At 41.4% G+C, this 15090-nt stretch overlaps 1 protein-coding gene across 1 annotated transcript; it reads left to right on the forward strand.

Moving 5' to 3' along the window:
* The first annotated feature begins 1464 nt into the window (after positions 1 to 1464).
* fem1c (fem-1 homolog c) lies at positions 1465 to 9642 on the forward strand. Its single transcript, XM_084946638.1, has 6 exons — positions 1465 to 2855; positions 5756 to 5925; positions 6011 to 6199; positions 6490 to 7001; positions 7300 to 7476; positions 7644 to 9642. The coding sequence occupies exons 1-6, from the start codon at positions 2312 to 2314 to the stop codon at positions 7906 to 7908; spliced, it is 1857 nt and encodes a 618-aa protein (XP_084802764.1). The 5' UTR covers positions 1465 to 2311; the 3' UTR covers positions 7909 to 9642.
* The last annotated feature ends 5448 nt before the right edge of the window (positions 9643 to 15090 follow it).

Raw genomic sequence — 15090 nt, forward strand, 5'->3', positions numbered from 1 at the left:
CCTGGCTAAGCAATAGAAGATGGATGGATGGATCCTGCACATCACTTTCAGGGAAGGTCTAGCATATTTCAGTAAGACGAGACTAAATCATATAATGCCGCTATTACAACAGCGTGGCTTCATAGTAGAAGAGTCCAGGTGCTGAACTGCCAAGCATGCAATCCAGACCTTTTTCCAACTGAAAACATTTTGCAGCTAAATGAATAAATATGAAAAAGCAGACCCACCCAGAACTGTTGAGCATCTAGAATCAGACATGAATTGGACTTTTACAGATGTCATCTCCCAGAAGTCCAACACCTGGTCTCATAAGTTCACAGATATTTACAGATTGTCAAAGAAGAGTGGATGCTGTGCAGGGGTAAACACAGCTTGAACACTTGATATGTTTTCTGGGTTCTGTTATTATAAACTATAACTATATCCCAAGTTATAGTATTATTTGGTGCATTTGTACTGTTGGCAAACTGATGTACATAATCAAAGTGAGAAAAGTTGAAATAAAAAGGTGGTAGATGCTATTTATATAACTAGAAGATCAATATGGGACTCGTTCTCTGTTTATATACAGTAAAATGTTTGCATACATCTACATATGATTACAAGACCTTGGTATGTGTACAAAAATAACTATATGCTACTACACTCATCAGACACCTATCCCCATTAAGTATATGGTGAAAAATTGTTATACAAGATTTTATTCTATTAAATATATACCCATATAGGAAAACGTGACTTGACTAACTTTACTTTCAGTATGATTGTATATTTATATGCCTTGTGGTTTATCTATACATGTCAGTTACATTCACCTAAGACAAATGCTTGAAAAAAGGTGATAACTCCCACCTCTCCAGCCTCTCTTTCACCTGTTTTCTACTCTCTCTACAGATCACAATGTCATCTGCAAACATCAGTGTCAACAAAGAATGTCCTGACCAAGCATATTACAGTTATTAACAAAAAACAATAATTTTCAAACTAAATAAATAAAGCATACAATATATGATTAATGTATTACAGGGTATTGATGCAGATGTTAGTGGGACTGGAATCTCCAAATGACTGTGAGTCCCGCGTTTTTATTGCAATAGTTGATCTAACCCTAACAAATAAGTTAAAGGAAAAATAAAAGATCAGACTGAATGAATAATTTTATACATAAATAAATAAATAAGTATAGTCATTAATATAATTTTTGTAATCATTTTTCATGCTGTCTCTTTAATTTCAAACTGCCTCTGGAAGCAGCTGAGGATGCGCATTACCGTGTGTCTTCCTCAGCTATCAGTGCAGTATTTGAGTCTTTCCTGTGCCTCTGTTTCTCTTTCTATGGTAGTAAGAAAATTCATTGGTGCTTGAAAAACAGACTCTTTTAACTCTTTGTTGTTGTCTGCGTAACAGGGCTTCCAGCTCTCTGATTGGCTGTCCACCTGTCAATCATGTGCTCCACTGGAGAAAAAAAAAAAAGACTGCGTCGGGTTTGTGATTTGACACAAACCGAGTCGTGATCATCCGGTTGAGCCGTGGGTGGTTAGTTAGCCTCCCCTGTTTACCTTCTTTTCCTTCGGCGGACCTGCCAGCTTGTTGAGCGGCTGTGTGGACGACTGGTAACCTGCCGTTTTTGTGGTAACGCCTGTTGGTTTTTGGAAGGGGACGAGGTGTGTCTGTGAGGGAGAAACGCGGCACGGTTAGTGGGGGATATCCCCTCGCTTGTTTTACTGAACGTCGTTTTTCCTGGCTAAGCTAGCATAAGCAGCAGCAGCGTAAACGGGTGGGGGTGGATTTCTACACTTCGGCCCTTGGAAAGCAAATATAAATAACCCCCTGAGGAGTAACGTTATGCTGGGGAACAATGACCAGCGAAGGGGACAGATCTAAGGAAGAAGGGCTTCTCGAGTGGAGCGGACATGTCAGTGGATGAGCAGCGGTGAAGAGTGGTTCGGCTAAGCGGAGCTAGTCGGTTAGCTAAACGGATCGAGGAAGTTGACTAGCCACTTTTGCTAACTAGGCTGAAAACGTCTGAGTTAGTAATATAGATTAAGATTTAAGTGGTGTCAACTTTTTAAAGCTGGAGATTTAGAAAGTCACGAACTATTTGCAGATTTTAATCCCTAACAACAAGAAGAAAAGGTAGCGCATTGGTTTAACAATTAGCTAGAAAGTCGGAGCTTGTTATAAACAAAGGCTGCCAAGCTTCACCTGTCCACAGCGACCTTACACATCCACGGGTCGTCGATCCCATTGTTTGACAGACAGCGCTGCCATTTTTTAAACTACTATTAAAGCGTGAATTTAAGTCTCGGGGATGGATTTAAAGACCGCGGTGTTTAACGCAGCCAGAGATGGTAAGCTCCGGCTGCTTCAGAAGCTGCTGGAGAACAAAGATGGGCACGAGGTGACCAAGTTAATGGGCGAGAAGACAAACGGGGCCACCCCGCTCCTGATGGCTGCCCGGTACGGCCACTTGGACCTGGTGGAGTATCTGCTGGAGTGCTGCAGTGCTCCTGTCGAGGTCGGTGGATCGGTGAACTTTGATGGGGAGACTATCGAGGGGGCGCCCCCTCTCTGGGCTGCCTCGGCAGCGGGACATCTGAAGGTAGTCCAGTCCCTGCTGGGTCACGGAGCTTCTGTCAACAGCACAACGCTGACCAACTCAACGCCCCTGAGGGCGGCCTGCTTTGACGGCCACCTGGATATTGTGAAATACCTGGTGGAGCACAATGCTGACCTGGAAGTAGCCAACAGACACGGCCATACGTGTCTCATGATTTCATGCTACAAGGGGCACAAGGAGATAGCGCAGTACCTGCTGGAGAAAGGGGCAGATGTCAACAGGAAAAGCATCAAAGGTGAGTCTGTAAAAAGCTTTCCACAGAAAAATGTCGACTACATGGATGATAAGCCGTATTTTCTTTTTCTTCTTTTGAGCCGACAGCAGATAGTTTGAGAAAATCGAGCAACAAATGGGCAAAATGCACGTGACACGCATGCATCCAAATATAGGGTTTGTTATGGGATGACAAAATTAACTAATTTGCAATTGCTTTTTTCCTGTATAAAATGACTCAACAGCAAAGCATGAACTTCTGGTTTCACAGTGGAAAGTTGCAAGCTAGCTACGTCAGCCTGGATGCGTGCGTGTGTGTCAGGGTGTGTCTGGAAGCTCATACTTTGGATGGTGTTTTCTAAATACAGGAACAATAAGAATTTGTCTTTAAGATCATTGTCTTTTATACGTGTGGTTAAAAATAAAAGCACTTAACTGCTCAGGATGTCCATTATTTTCTCTTTCTATGGAGACGGCTGTTTGGTAGGCTTGAATTCGTGGTTTTACAGTGAATTTCAACCACAGACCTTTGGATACCTACCTAGATTGGCACATTTAAGCCCCTACTTTTAGCTCTTGTGTGATCAGAACTACACAGTTGTAGCTTATACTTACTTTCCTGTGACTAGCACTAAATTCAAGAGCAGGGCACAAACCACCCTCTCTACACTGCTTTTCACAAAACAGCTGTATTGACATAAGAGGGTAAATCTCTATTATTAGATATGACTGGAAACTTTTCAAAAACAATAAAGCTTATGTTTAGGCAGGAAAGTGAGCAAGTTGGAGGAGAAAAACAGTCCTGACAAAATAATCACAGCTGACTAGACTGCTTCAGAAGTTGTGCCCTGCTCACTTCCTTCTCAGAAAAGTCATCACTTTTCAGTTCATGAAAGACTTCCAGTAAATAACCTGTTTGGTGAGGTGTCATCTTGAATCGATTAATGCAGACAAACAAATCTTAAATGATTTCTTGAAGTTTTTCCCCAGTTTTTCCAATCAGTGTTATTTATCCAAACCACATTAAAACACTGATTATACAGTCAAAAGTCAGTTTAAACCATTTTTTAGTATAAACATGGCTTTCTTGTTGTTTACCCAGTTTTTCTTGTACATATTTAACTGAGGGGGGAAGCTGTAGCGCTTCTGCTGCTGCTGCTGCAGTTTTCTGTCCAGAATTGTTATGTTTGCAGAAACCAAAGAATATAACTGCTGGTTGATCCCAAACTAACCCCGTTTGGTCTCATCTGACTGAGTGTGGAGTAGCCTCAGAGAGCAGAAAGAAAAACAAACACACTGTTAACCAGAAAAAAAAGAGGGGAGTGAGCTTGAAGTGTTTATAATTCCCAGTCATGGCATGTGTTGAATTTCCTCAAAGGGATTTACTTATCTTTATGGGACTCAAAGTTCAGTAAGCACGTGTGTGTGTCTGTAGATGTGTATCCCTTCCTCTTTGGGGAAAACTGAACCTGATTTTTCAGGACTGAGTGACCTACTTTTAACATGCCAGACTTGAGTAAATGTAGCAGTGGTGGAAATGGTCCTGCTTCTGCTCCATGAGTGATCTTGAATGTTATTTTTTTGTACTTTCAAATTGTGGGTTTGTTTTATTGTTTTTGTTTTTTTTCTTGGCTACAATACCACTGTGTGACTCTTGCATGGTTTCACTGACAATGTGACATACCCTCCAACGAAGGCAAACAAGTCAAGACTGAAAACACTGCTGGTGGAACTTCATTTTTCACTGTAATTGTTTGTAATAGGTTCTCCCTTTTTCTTTTTCTTTTTAACAATAGCTTAGCTCACCTGACAAAGTGCAATTTCTCCTTTTTATCTGAGGAATGTGGCGTTGGAAGTTTGTGGTCATTCCTAAATATTCTTACAATTCATGATGGAAGTTATCTGCCCTTGACTCACCTTTGCGTCCTGCAGTCCAAAGAACCAGTGGAGTTTCTCAGACTTTTCTGTTGTACAAATGTCTGGCCCTGTGTTTTCCTTAATGGTGAACCACATAGGTCCATACGGTGGTCTGATATGCTAATTTAAGCGCGCTTCAGGCATTTTTACTCTGTAAGTTTGCAGTCGTAAGAAACTGTTATCAGAACAGCTTCTCTGAAATTCAGCACCACAATAACACCAAGGTACTCGAAGCTTGGTGACTAATTGTCTTCTTCTTATTGACTCTTAATAGTTGTATTTAGTCTCAGTAGTGAATGGAGTTAAACAGAAGTGTGATTGGGAGTACTTCCTTGTTTTGAGTTTGGTAAATTCCTGGGAAACCCCCAAGGTGGAGAGATGTCTTATTTTTGTTGCTAAACTGGATTAAACTAGAGCTCTGGTATCCCTGGAATGGAACATTATCAATTAAAAGGAAACTAAATTAAATGGATTAAACTTTTAAGGAATGCATTTTGTGCTCTTCCTTGTTAGACATTCATATTTGTCTTTGTCTTTTGAACTGCTTATTTGTTTTTGTTTGTTTGTTTTTTATTGTGTTGCATGTTTTTTTTTTTTTGTTTGTTTGTTGTTGTTGTTTTTCTTTGTCCGTGTTGTGCTGAAAAATACTTCATGTGATGTGTGTCTGTTTGCTCAAATCCTTTGTAGAAGTTGATTCTCTTTTTCTGTTCTAAAACTGATGAAACCGCTAAAAAAAAGTGAATATGACACATCTTATGGAATAAATAAATGTAAAGTGGTAGCATCCATAAGAACTTTAGCATCAGTCATTGAGCCCTTTAAATATTTTTTTTAAATTACCAGCTTATGGTAACATGGAGAGAGAAATTCCTTAAGTCTATATCAAGGTAATAGGATGGATGTAGTCATGGATTTGCAAACTGAATTCCTGCTAGTCTTCTGTGAGCTACTGTAGGTCTTATTATGTTTAACTCACTGCACAACATGCGTCTTCTTTGTTCACAGGCAACACGGCGCTTCACGACTGTGCGGAGTCAGGCAGCCTGGAGATCATGCGGATGTTGCTGCAGTATGGCGCAACCATGGAGCAGGATGGCTACGGCATGACACCCTTACTTTCTGCCAGTGTTACAGGCCATACTAATATTGTAGACTACCTGACTACGCATCAGCAGGTCAGGCTTCCTGTCGCCTACAGTTAAAGTTTGTTTGTGTAGAGTTGTGTGAGGATCACATAGATCACATATTTTGTCTCTGCAGACGAGGCACACAGAGCGCATTGATGCCCTGGAGCTCTTGGGAGCTACGTTTGTAGACAAAAAAAGAGATCTGCTTGGAGCTTTAAAATACTGGAAAAGAGCCATGGATCTGAGGTACATGGACAGTAACAACATCATCCAGAAGCCGGAACCCAAGCAGCTGATCATGGCATACGATTATGCTAGAGAGGTGAGTGCATTTACCCAGCACCACCTTAAAGTGGGCTTGCAATGTGTTTAAAACTCTTGAAATAGGTTTTCTTTTCACATGATGTCACATTTTGACATCAAGATGGAAAAAGTAAATGTTTTCATTTTGCTGGGGAAAACTTTAATGTTACACTCTGGTCTTTAGTATTGGAGATGTAGCCTAAAACTTTGTTAATTAGCTATATAGATTAAATCCAAGACCCATATATCTATATGGGTCTTGTTGCTGAAGTCACAAGTCACTCTGCTACTTTTTAATCTGCTTTCTAGGTAACAAACGCAGAAGAGCTGGATGGACTTATTTCTGACCCGGATGAGATGCGCATGCAGGCTCTGCTCATCCGAGAGCGAATCCTCGGTCCACAACACCCAGACACTTCCTACTACATCCGTTACCGTGGTGCCGTCTATGCTGACTCTGGAAACTTCGAACGCTGCATAAATCTGTGGAAGTACGCGCTGGACATGCAACAAAGCAACCTGGACCCCCTCAGTCCCATGACTTCCTCCAGCCTGCTGTCATTCGCTGAGCTCTTCTCCTTCATGCTGCAGGACAGGGCCAAGGGGCTCTTGGGGACATCGGTGTCGTTTGAGGACTTGATGGGGATACTGTCCAAGAGTGTGATGGAGATTGAACGAGCCATTAAACAAAGTGGACCAATGCCTCCTGACCCTGCTCAGCTCAGCAAGGCCCTCTCAATTATTCTCCACCTCATTTGTCTTTTAGAGAAGGTGCCATGTACTGCAGAGCAGGACCATTTCAAGAAGGAGACCATCTATAGGTGTGTTCCTATTGAAAATCTCCTCAGTGTTGTTTATAAAGGTCACATATGTCTCTGTACACAATATGGCAGTTGGAAGGGTCTAAAAGTTTCCTGTGACAGTGATTTTTGTTAATGTTCCTTTCAGTCACATATACAACCGTTTTTTAGCAAAGGGCAGGATGTTAATTGACCTTTGCCACAGGCTTTTTGCAATTCTGTCAGTAATGTTGATTTAAAAAAAAACATTAGTTTAATCAAACTTATTGTTCATATTCATAATTCTTTGCCTTTCATTCTGACACTGTCGCATCTCTAGATTCCTGAAGCTCCACCCATGTGGTAAGAATGGCTTCAGCCCGCTGCACTTGGCAGTCGACCGCAACACTACCTGCGTGGGCCGTTATCCCGTCTGCAAGTTCCCTTCCCTCACGGTCGCTTCAATCCTACTTGAGTGTGGGGCAGATGTCAACAGTCGAGATGACGATGACAACAGGTCTGTTTTTAAATATCGCGCTTCTGTTTCACCCACACTCTCCAGCTTTTAGTTTTCACCTAGATTTGTTCAGGGGGAAAATGGCAGAAAGTGGATAAGAAGACATGTGTGCTTGTATGTTGTACAGGATAATCCTCTTACAGATCTATTATCTTTGTATCCACCAGCCCCCTCCACATAGCGGCATCCAACGGTCACCCTGACATCATGAACCTGCTCATTTCCTGTGGGACTCACTTCGACAGCACCAACGCCTTCCAGCAAACGGCCTGCGACCTCCTGGATGAGAAGGAGCTGGCCAGGAATGTCATCCAGCCCATTAACCACACCACTCTGCAGTGCCTAGCCGCCAGGGCTATCATCAAGCACGGCCTCGACTACCGGGGAAACATCCCAGAGAAACTGGAGGCCTTCGTCTTGCTCCACAGATAATGATTGTGAAGGAGTGGAGAAGAATGGATGGGTGCACGGGGAAAAGTGTGAAAAGGAGCAACATAATCTCAACGCCTCACCCACAGGGTGCTTGAAAAACAGAGACAATTATGTGGGTTAGGTTTGCAAATTCAAACTACATGGAGAGTATGAACTTGTTGGAAGAATTAAGTGCACAAAAAAAGTCCTCAACTAACCAGGATGGACTTAAAATGATTTGGATTAACTGGCCCAATTTTTGGAGGATGCATCAGGAGTGGATTGCAACATGGACAAACACAGCTGCATCTCTGGATGAACTGAGCAAAGGGGTTTATGTATTTTTGCTTGAGATTTTTTTTTTTTTTTGCATATTCCTCGATTTCTATTTATTAAATGAAACTTGAGAGATTTTTCTCCATGCTGGCTGCAACCCAGTCTCAACATTGCCTGCTCACGTCTTCTCAGTCTCAAGGCATTTCTACATATACTGGGAGTTCAGGTTGTTATTATTATTTTTAAAAAATATTTTTGGTTTGCCAACAGTCATGGACCCTTCCTCAGTCATTAGATTTTTTTTTGGTTTTGTTTTAGTTTTTTTGTACTTTTACAAATACACCTAGTTTTTGGTCATGCAAATCTGGACATCTGCCAAGTGCTGTGGATTCGAGACTCATTTGTCGTTCCCACTTAAGTGTACAACAAAGCTTTACAAGAAGGGTTTAATGCGTGCAAACACCATAAGTGCTTTATTCTTTCTATGCACAGGCTAGGCTGTTGGAAAGAGAGACTGTTGTATTCTGTGCCGGCACTTGTCTGTGCAATATCTCTCATGAGTTTTTGTTTACCTCATTGCTGCCGTTTTCTTCAATATCCACCTACTTCACTCAAAAAGGAGGGGGAGAGGGGTGCAAAAAAACATTGTACTGATTGTTGTAAGACGAGTGAATGAATTTGAGCAACTGTTTTTTGTTTTTTTTGCGTGAGTGCGTGTGTGAAAGAAATGCGAGTGCCCCCCACGGTGCGTTCCTTGTATGCAGAGTGGGTTTTTTTGCTTTTGTTTTTTGTTTGACTTTACACAAATTATTGACAACGGGAATTTTGGTGAAGTGGCGCTCATGGAGATTCCACAATGCACGTGACTGCCAGTAGAAACCACAGCGGCCAAACTAACAGTTCACAACCGCTGGCGAGTGCAGGCTCGTACACAGAAGTGACCTCTTTAACATTCATACATGGCCGACCTTTAAATACTGTCGTTCTTTAATAATTTTTATCCCCCCCAAAAAACGTCTGGGTAAACATTGTCCCACTGTTCACGTGCAACAACATATCAGCCAACTAATCACTGCAGAAGACCTTTCATGACAACACCTACACTCCAAACTAGAGCAGAGCAAGGGTAGATCTGTTTGTCTTATACAGCTGTCATCCAGCTGTGTGAGGAGTTGAAGACACGAGTGGGAGGATGCCTCTACATACAGAATAGGAAAGCTTTGTGAATTATCTCGTTTGCACATTAGCTTTAGATGTGTGGGTTGGAAATTTAAAAAAAAGGGCTTTTCATAATTCTTAGGATTTCATATTACAGTTTAAAAAGAAAAAAAAAAGCAGACATAGCAAATGTATTGAGGACACCCAGGGCAACTTGATGTGAATCTGCACTTTACTACAGCGGAGTTTAAGATTTGATATGGCATTAATTGAGTTCATGTCTTAATAACCAGTTTGACAATAAACCCATGTTGCACTTGTCGTCTTGTCCAAATGTCTTTATTTCCTGGTTTTTCTCTTTTTTTTAATAGCTATACACCAGTCAGCCACAACATTAAAACCAGCTGCCTAACACAGTGTGAGACCGCTATTGTGACTTACTGGGTCAGGCACAAGGGACCTCTGGGGGTGTCATGTGGTTTCTGGATTAGGAAAGCTGGAGAAAATCCTTTCAGGATGAGACTTGTCTCCCATAAATGCCTGACTGGATTGGGAGTTGAGCAGTTTGGTGGCCGGATTGATGCACCTGGCTCTGTTTAGATTCTTTGCGCTGTGGCATTGACACATTGTCCTCCTGGGAGAGGCTGCTGTCAACGCGTGTTGTGCTTGACCTCCAACAATGTTTAGGTGGGTTTTATGTGTCTTAAGTGAACTCTGCATTCTAATAAGGCAATGTTACTTGACCTGTCTGCGGTTTTAATGTTGTGGCTAATGGTGGAAGAGCGCAAAAAGGCAACAGCTGATTGAGTCGGTGTTCCCACTGCTTTTGCTCTATAGTCACTGAGCAGATCTTTGAGTTGGGTGAAGCAAAGGGGACCCCTGAGATGTGAAACTGCAGACGGGGGTTGCTCATGTTGTTCGTGAGTTGCTTCCAAGAAATGCCCCCAAGTAAAAACAAGCTAATTTATGACTTGCTTGCTCAATACTTTGTGCATGAAGCAATTAAAAACAGCAGCTGACTGCTGTGCAGAGAACCTCGGAGTGTTTATTCTTCTCTAGACTACAGTCATTAGGATGATCTGATATCCTAGTGTTGGTGTTGTTCCCAGACCATCATGAAAATGTTGTTCCAGGTTCAACATTGCAAGTGACCAATCACATTGTTGTGACGTTATTCTTTTGCGCGCCAAGCCATTCGTGCATTTATGAAATTCCAATGTTGCAAGGACAATATCAATTCTGCTTACTGTTTATTAAAGGGTTACGGTTAGGGTCAGGGTCCGTTGATCGGTGGACAGAGGCGGTTTCTCGCAGCTTAAGTACAGTTTTTTGTTTTACGCCGGTTTTTCCCGAAGTCGCAAAAGTATGACGTCACAATATTCTGATTGGTCACTTGCAATGTTGATCCTGGAACAACATTTAGTATGATGATCTGGGAACAACACCAACACGAGGAAATCAGATCGTGCACAGTCATTAGGACCCAGTAACAAGTATTGTCTCTGTATCCAACACCCGATGTGCTGCGTTGTATATTAACTCTGTGAGGCTCAAAGCATCAAAAACACATCAGCGAGGCCCTTGATGCTCCACAAGAATCAACAAGAAAAATCTAATGAATTATTTAAAGAACCAAGATGATGAGATTGGTGTTCAGCCATGCTGTGTTATGGCTCCACTGGTGGCAATGTCATTTACTTTGCACATTACCCTCCAGGATTACATCAACATTTCACCAGGAGCCAGAGGTTTTCTCATTTTAGAAAAAAAAAGGCTTCATACAAATGAATGGATTAACTTCAAGTGTGGTATGATATCAGTCGACAACATCGAGTGGATGGATCTGGACTAGGGCTGTTCGATATAACGCTATATATCGGATGACATATAAAAACGTCTATCGTTTCATTTTACGCTATTGTTTGTTTAGTGGTGTCGCAAAATAAACTCTTTACGGCAATATTGTTTCATCGTTTTGATGGTCATGTAGTGGCTATATTAATTTCTTAAAGTTCTCTCTTTCTCTTATATTTAATATAACCACACTATGTTCGGACAAGCGCCTGTTTTTATGCGTTGTCGTTAGCAACAACGACGGTAAAACCATCGGGTGTCCGCTTGTTTATGTTCCACATAAACCTTTCACAATAAAGCTCAAGATCCTGTTGAGATTTTTCAAAATAAACGAAATCACGTGAAAGATTATGCCGAGTATTTATGGATGAGAAACAAAAAAGAGCCGTCAGATGCTAAAAATTAAGACTTAAGACTTAGACTCAAACGTTAGAACAGGCTTTTCCCCGCATCACGCTGTGTAATAAATACTCACAATGAAAACGGCGGCCTTTACAACTTATGTCTAAAAATGTATCGTTTCATGCACTCGACTCCAGGTACACGACGCCCAGCTGGAAACACTTCACGCAAGTCGAGCTGCCCGATATTCACAGAATTTACAGAAAATGTAAAAATTTTGTGATTTATATCGTTATGGACGATGGATGTCTTATATCGGGATATGAGATTTTGGTCATATCGCACAGCCCTAATCTGGACCCAGGCTAAATGAACTTCGGTGGTTTTATTTAGAAAATCTGGTGCCTACACTGCAGTCCTGCCAGTTAATTACTGATGTTCTTGTACTTTTGGTTTATGAGTGAATTTGGAAGAAACTCAAGGCCTCACTCAGCTAAAAGCATGACTTTAGATTTCTTAATTGATACAAAATCCACATTCACCACATGCGCTGCCTTGGTTTAATCTCCCGAGTGATCATAGCTACTCCCGTTTCAGTTTAACAAAGTGAAAGGGTGAAATATAAAGAACTGTCATGTAACAGCCAGATGATGCAGCTTCCTCACACACAAACGGACAGATACCTTCACGAATACACATTTATTCCTTGCTTCCTCCGCATGTAGAGCCGGCAGCGTTCGTCCCCAAAATGTGAAACCCGTCCTGAATGTTCTGTGATGAGTCACTGCCAGGATCTCCTGTAAAGCAGAGAGTGGGACTTTCTTAATGAGTCACGATCACTGTAGGTGTGTGTGTGCGCCAGGCCGCCGAGGCTGGACTGAGTGCGTCTGGTTAGATATGTATGAATCTCTTTTACGACCTGCAGCCATTTTGTGGTCTATAAAAATGGATTTCGCAACCTTCAGGGACTTTTTCAACCAGCCTTCCTTAATAAGTGGTTATAGCATGTAGCCATCTGAAATCATGTCACTCTTGCGTAACAGACCTAGCCAAAAAAAAAAAAAAAAAAAAAAAAAACACTTGAAAAGAGAAATGGAGACAAATAAACAGGTAAATCAATTTTCTGAGGAAGTATTTACCGCCATTCCTTCTGAGAAGTGCAATTGAACTTGCTGTTTTGCATTTTCACAACCACGCCCAGAATTACCTTTCTAAAATTAGCAAAGGTATCATGAGGTGAAAGTGGACACATGTTTTTATTTAGTGTGAGGTGTAACTGTAGCTGGAAAATCTATTTGGTTTTACGCACATCTTCCATTCCAGCCTCAGTTATGCAAAGCTCAGGTAACCTTCTTTTCCTTCTGCAGGAACGCTAACATACCTCATTGATGGTAATTGTGAAATATACGGTTTAGATGTTTCTGGGTCGAAGTGCACAGAACAAGTCGAGGCTTATCACAGTACTGGTGTTTACGTTGCTCAGCCCCACTAGAAGTGGCTCTGTGTCCAACAAGGAAGAATTTAAAAAAGGGTGCAGGGGGGAAAAAGGTGAAAGGCTGATATGAGGATGTTAAGTTTGTACTAAGACTGTGTGGATAAAAGCCAGAGTTTCTAGAAAAGGAATTGTCAGCTCAGCAGGGAGGGGGTGTACTGAGTCAGAGGAATGCCCATGAAGTCTCACGAATGAAGATGATGAGAATCTACCATGCTGAACTGTCTTTTACTAAAATTCAGGCTCCCTACCAGCTTTCAAAATTGTGTCATTCTTTCTCACTAAACTATAATAAAACGCATATTCAAATGATAAAATTGTTCATATCTCTGTTAAAATAGTGACATGACCTTATTTCCACCAACACGTTCTTATTAACTGCTTAACTTTGAAGTGTTTGCAAATGTATTTTTCTCCATCTCTTGCTTTAAGGTGCAGAGTTACACATGGGTACATTAGGAAGGAGGTAAAGAGGAAGACCACAGAGGAGGTTTGTGGATGTATTGAAGGAGTACATGGAGAGGGTTGGTGTGACAGAGGAGGGTGCTAGGGATAGGGTGAGATGGACGATTTGCTGTGGTGACCCCTTAAGGATCAGCCAAAAAAAGGGAAAAGATTTCCTAATTGAATTCAATTCATTGTATTTATATATCCCCAACTCACAACTATTGCCTCAATGTTCTTTATATCGCAGGCTACAGAACCTACAATATCAAACAAACTAAATAACAAGACAAAAACATAGAAATCAGATGACCTCCAATTAAAAAGCACGTGGAGATGGTGAGAAGGAAAATCTCCCTTACCCCCCTGTCACAACCATTTGGGGTGAAGGAAAGAAAAGAGAGGAAAAGAATCTCTGTGGGAGAGAATGAAATGAAATGAATGAATATTTTATAACAATTCTGCTTAAAGGAAATAAGTATCATGTAAATAGACTTGGTCCAAGCACAGAGCCCTGTGGAACTCCATAATTAACCTTAATGTTTGAAGACGACTCCGCATTTACATGAGTAGGTTGGAGTCTAACAGATAGATATGATTCAAATGCTGCACTCTGGTCTACAGAAATGAATCCACAGTCACAGACCATAGGAAGGTTGTTAGCAACACCCACGAGTGCTGTTTCTGTGACACTCTAAATCCTGAGTGAAACTCTCAGAATAAGCCGTTCCCTTGCAGATGATCAGTTAGCTATTTAATGAGGTTTGCTCAGGAATATGATTTTGAGCTGGTGACATGTTTGAGAAATTCTCTGAAGACTGTTGTTTCTTAGTTGCGATTACAGCTGTAACAATCAGTGAGCTAATACAAATGAGCTAATACAGAGGAGTTTGAGATTCAAGCCTCATTTTAATTGTGTAACGCAAGGCTGCATAATGAAATTGTGATGAACCCCCTGCATGCCTCCAGAAAACTAAATATGAGTGAATAAGCAGACAAGTGACAAAGTAATAAAGCCATTACTTGTGAAGTGTACAGGGTGAGCTCAGTACTTTCAGAGCCTGAGAGGAGAAACTGTCTGGAGTTTAGCGGTTTCAGATACTTCTGTATCACTTGCCAGATGGCAGCAGGGTGAACAGGCTGCAGCTGGGGTGAGAACTGTCTTTTAGTATCCTTTGGGTTCTTCGCAGACATCTCATCTTACTGATATCAGTGACTCTGTGGGAGGCTTTAATCACCTGCTCCATATATTCTGTATCTGCGAGCGATGCTTATGATGCGTCACTTAAACTCCAGACTGATTTTGTTTTGGCAAAGTGTATATACAGGTATGTGTTTCTGCCATATCCAGTATAAAAATGACATTTTTGTATATATCTTTTTACAATTACGGTGCTTTGACACTGTTTTGCCACCTTTTTCTATTATGTACAAGCTCAGTACAGCTCAGAAATAGCAGCTAATTGAATTTATTTAAACATTTGCGCATTCAATCAGGGCAGGAAAAAGAAAGCGGAAAGTGAAGATTGAACGTGTAACCGTGAGTCCTCACTCACTGTACACAAGGCTTCACATCAAGTCTTATTTTTATGGCTTTTGGCAGTGCTGTCAGCTCGGCCTACTTCTGCCCTGTCTAT

Source organism: Perissodus microlepis, chromosome 12 (genome assembly GCF_051167445.1).
Source record: "Perissodus microlepis isolate ML-2025 ecotype Zambia chromosome 12, ASM5116744v1, whole genome shotgun sequence".
Classification (NCBI taxonomy): domain Eukaryota; kingdom Metazoa; phylum Chordata; class Actinopteri; order Cichliformes; family Cichlidae; genus Perissodus; species Perissodus microlepis.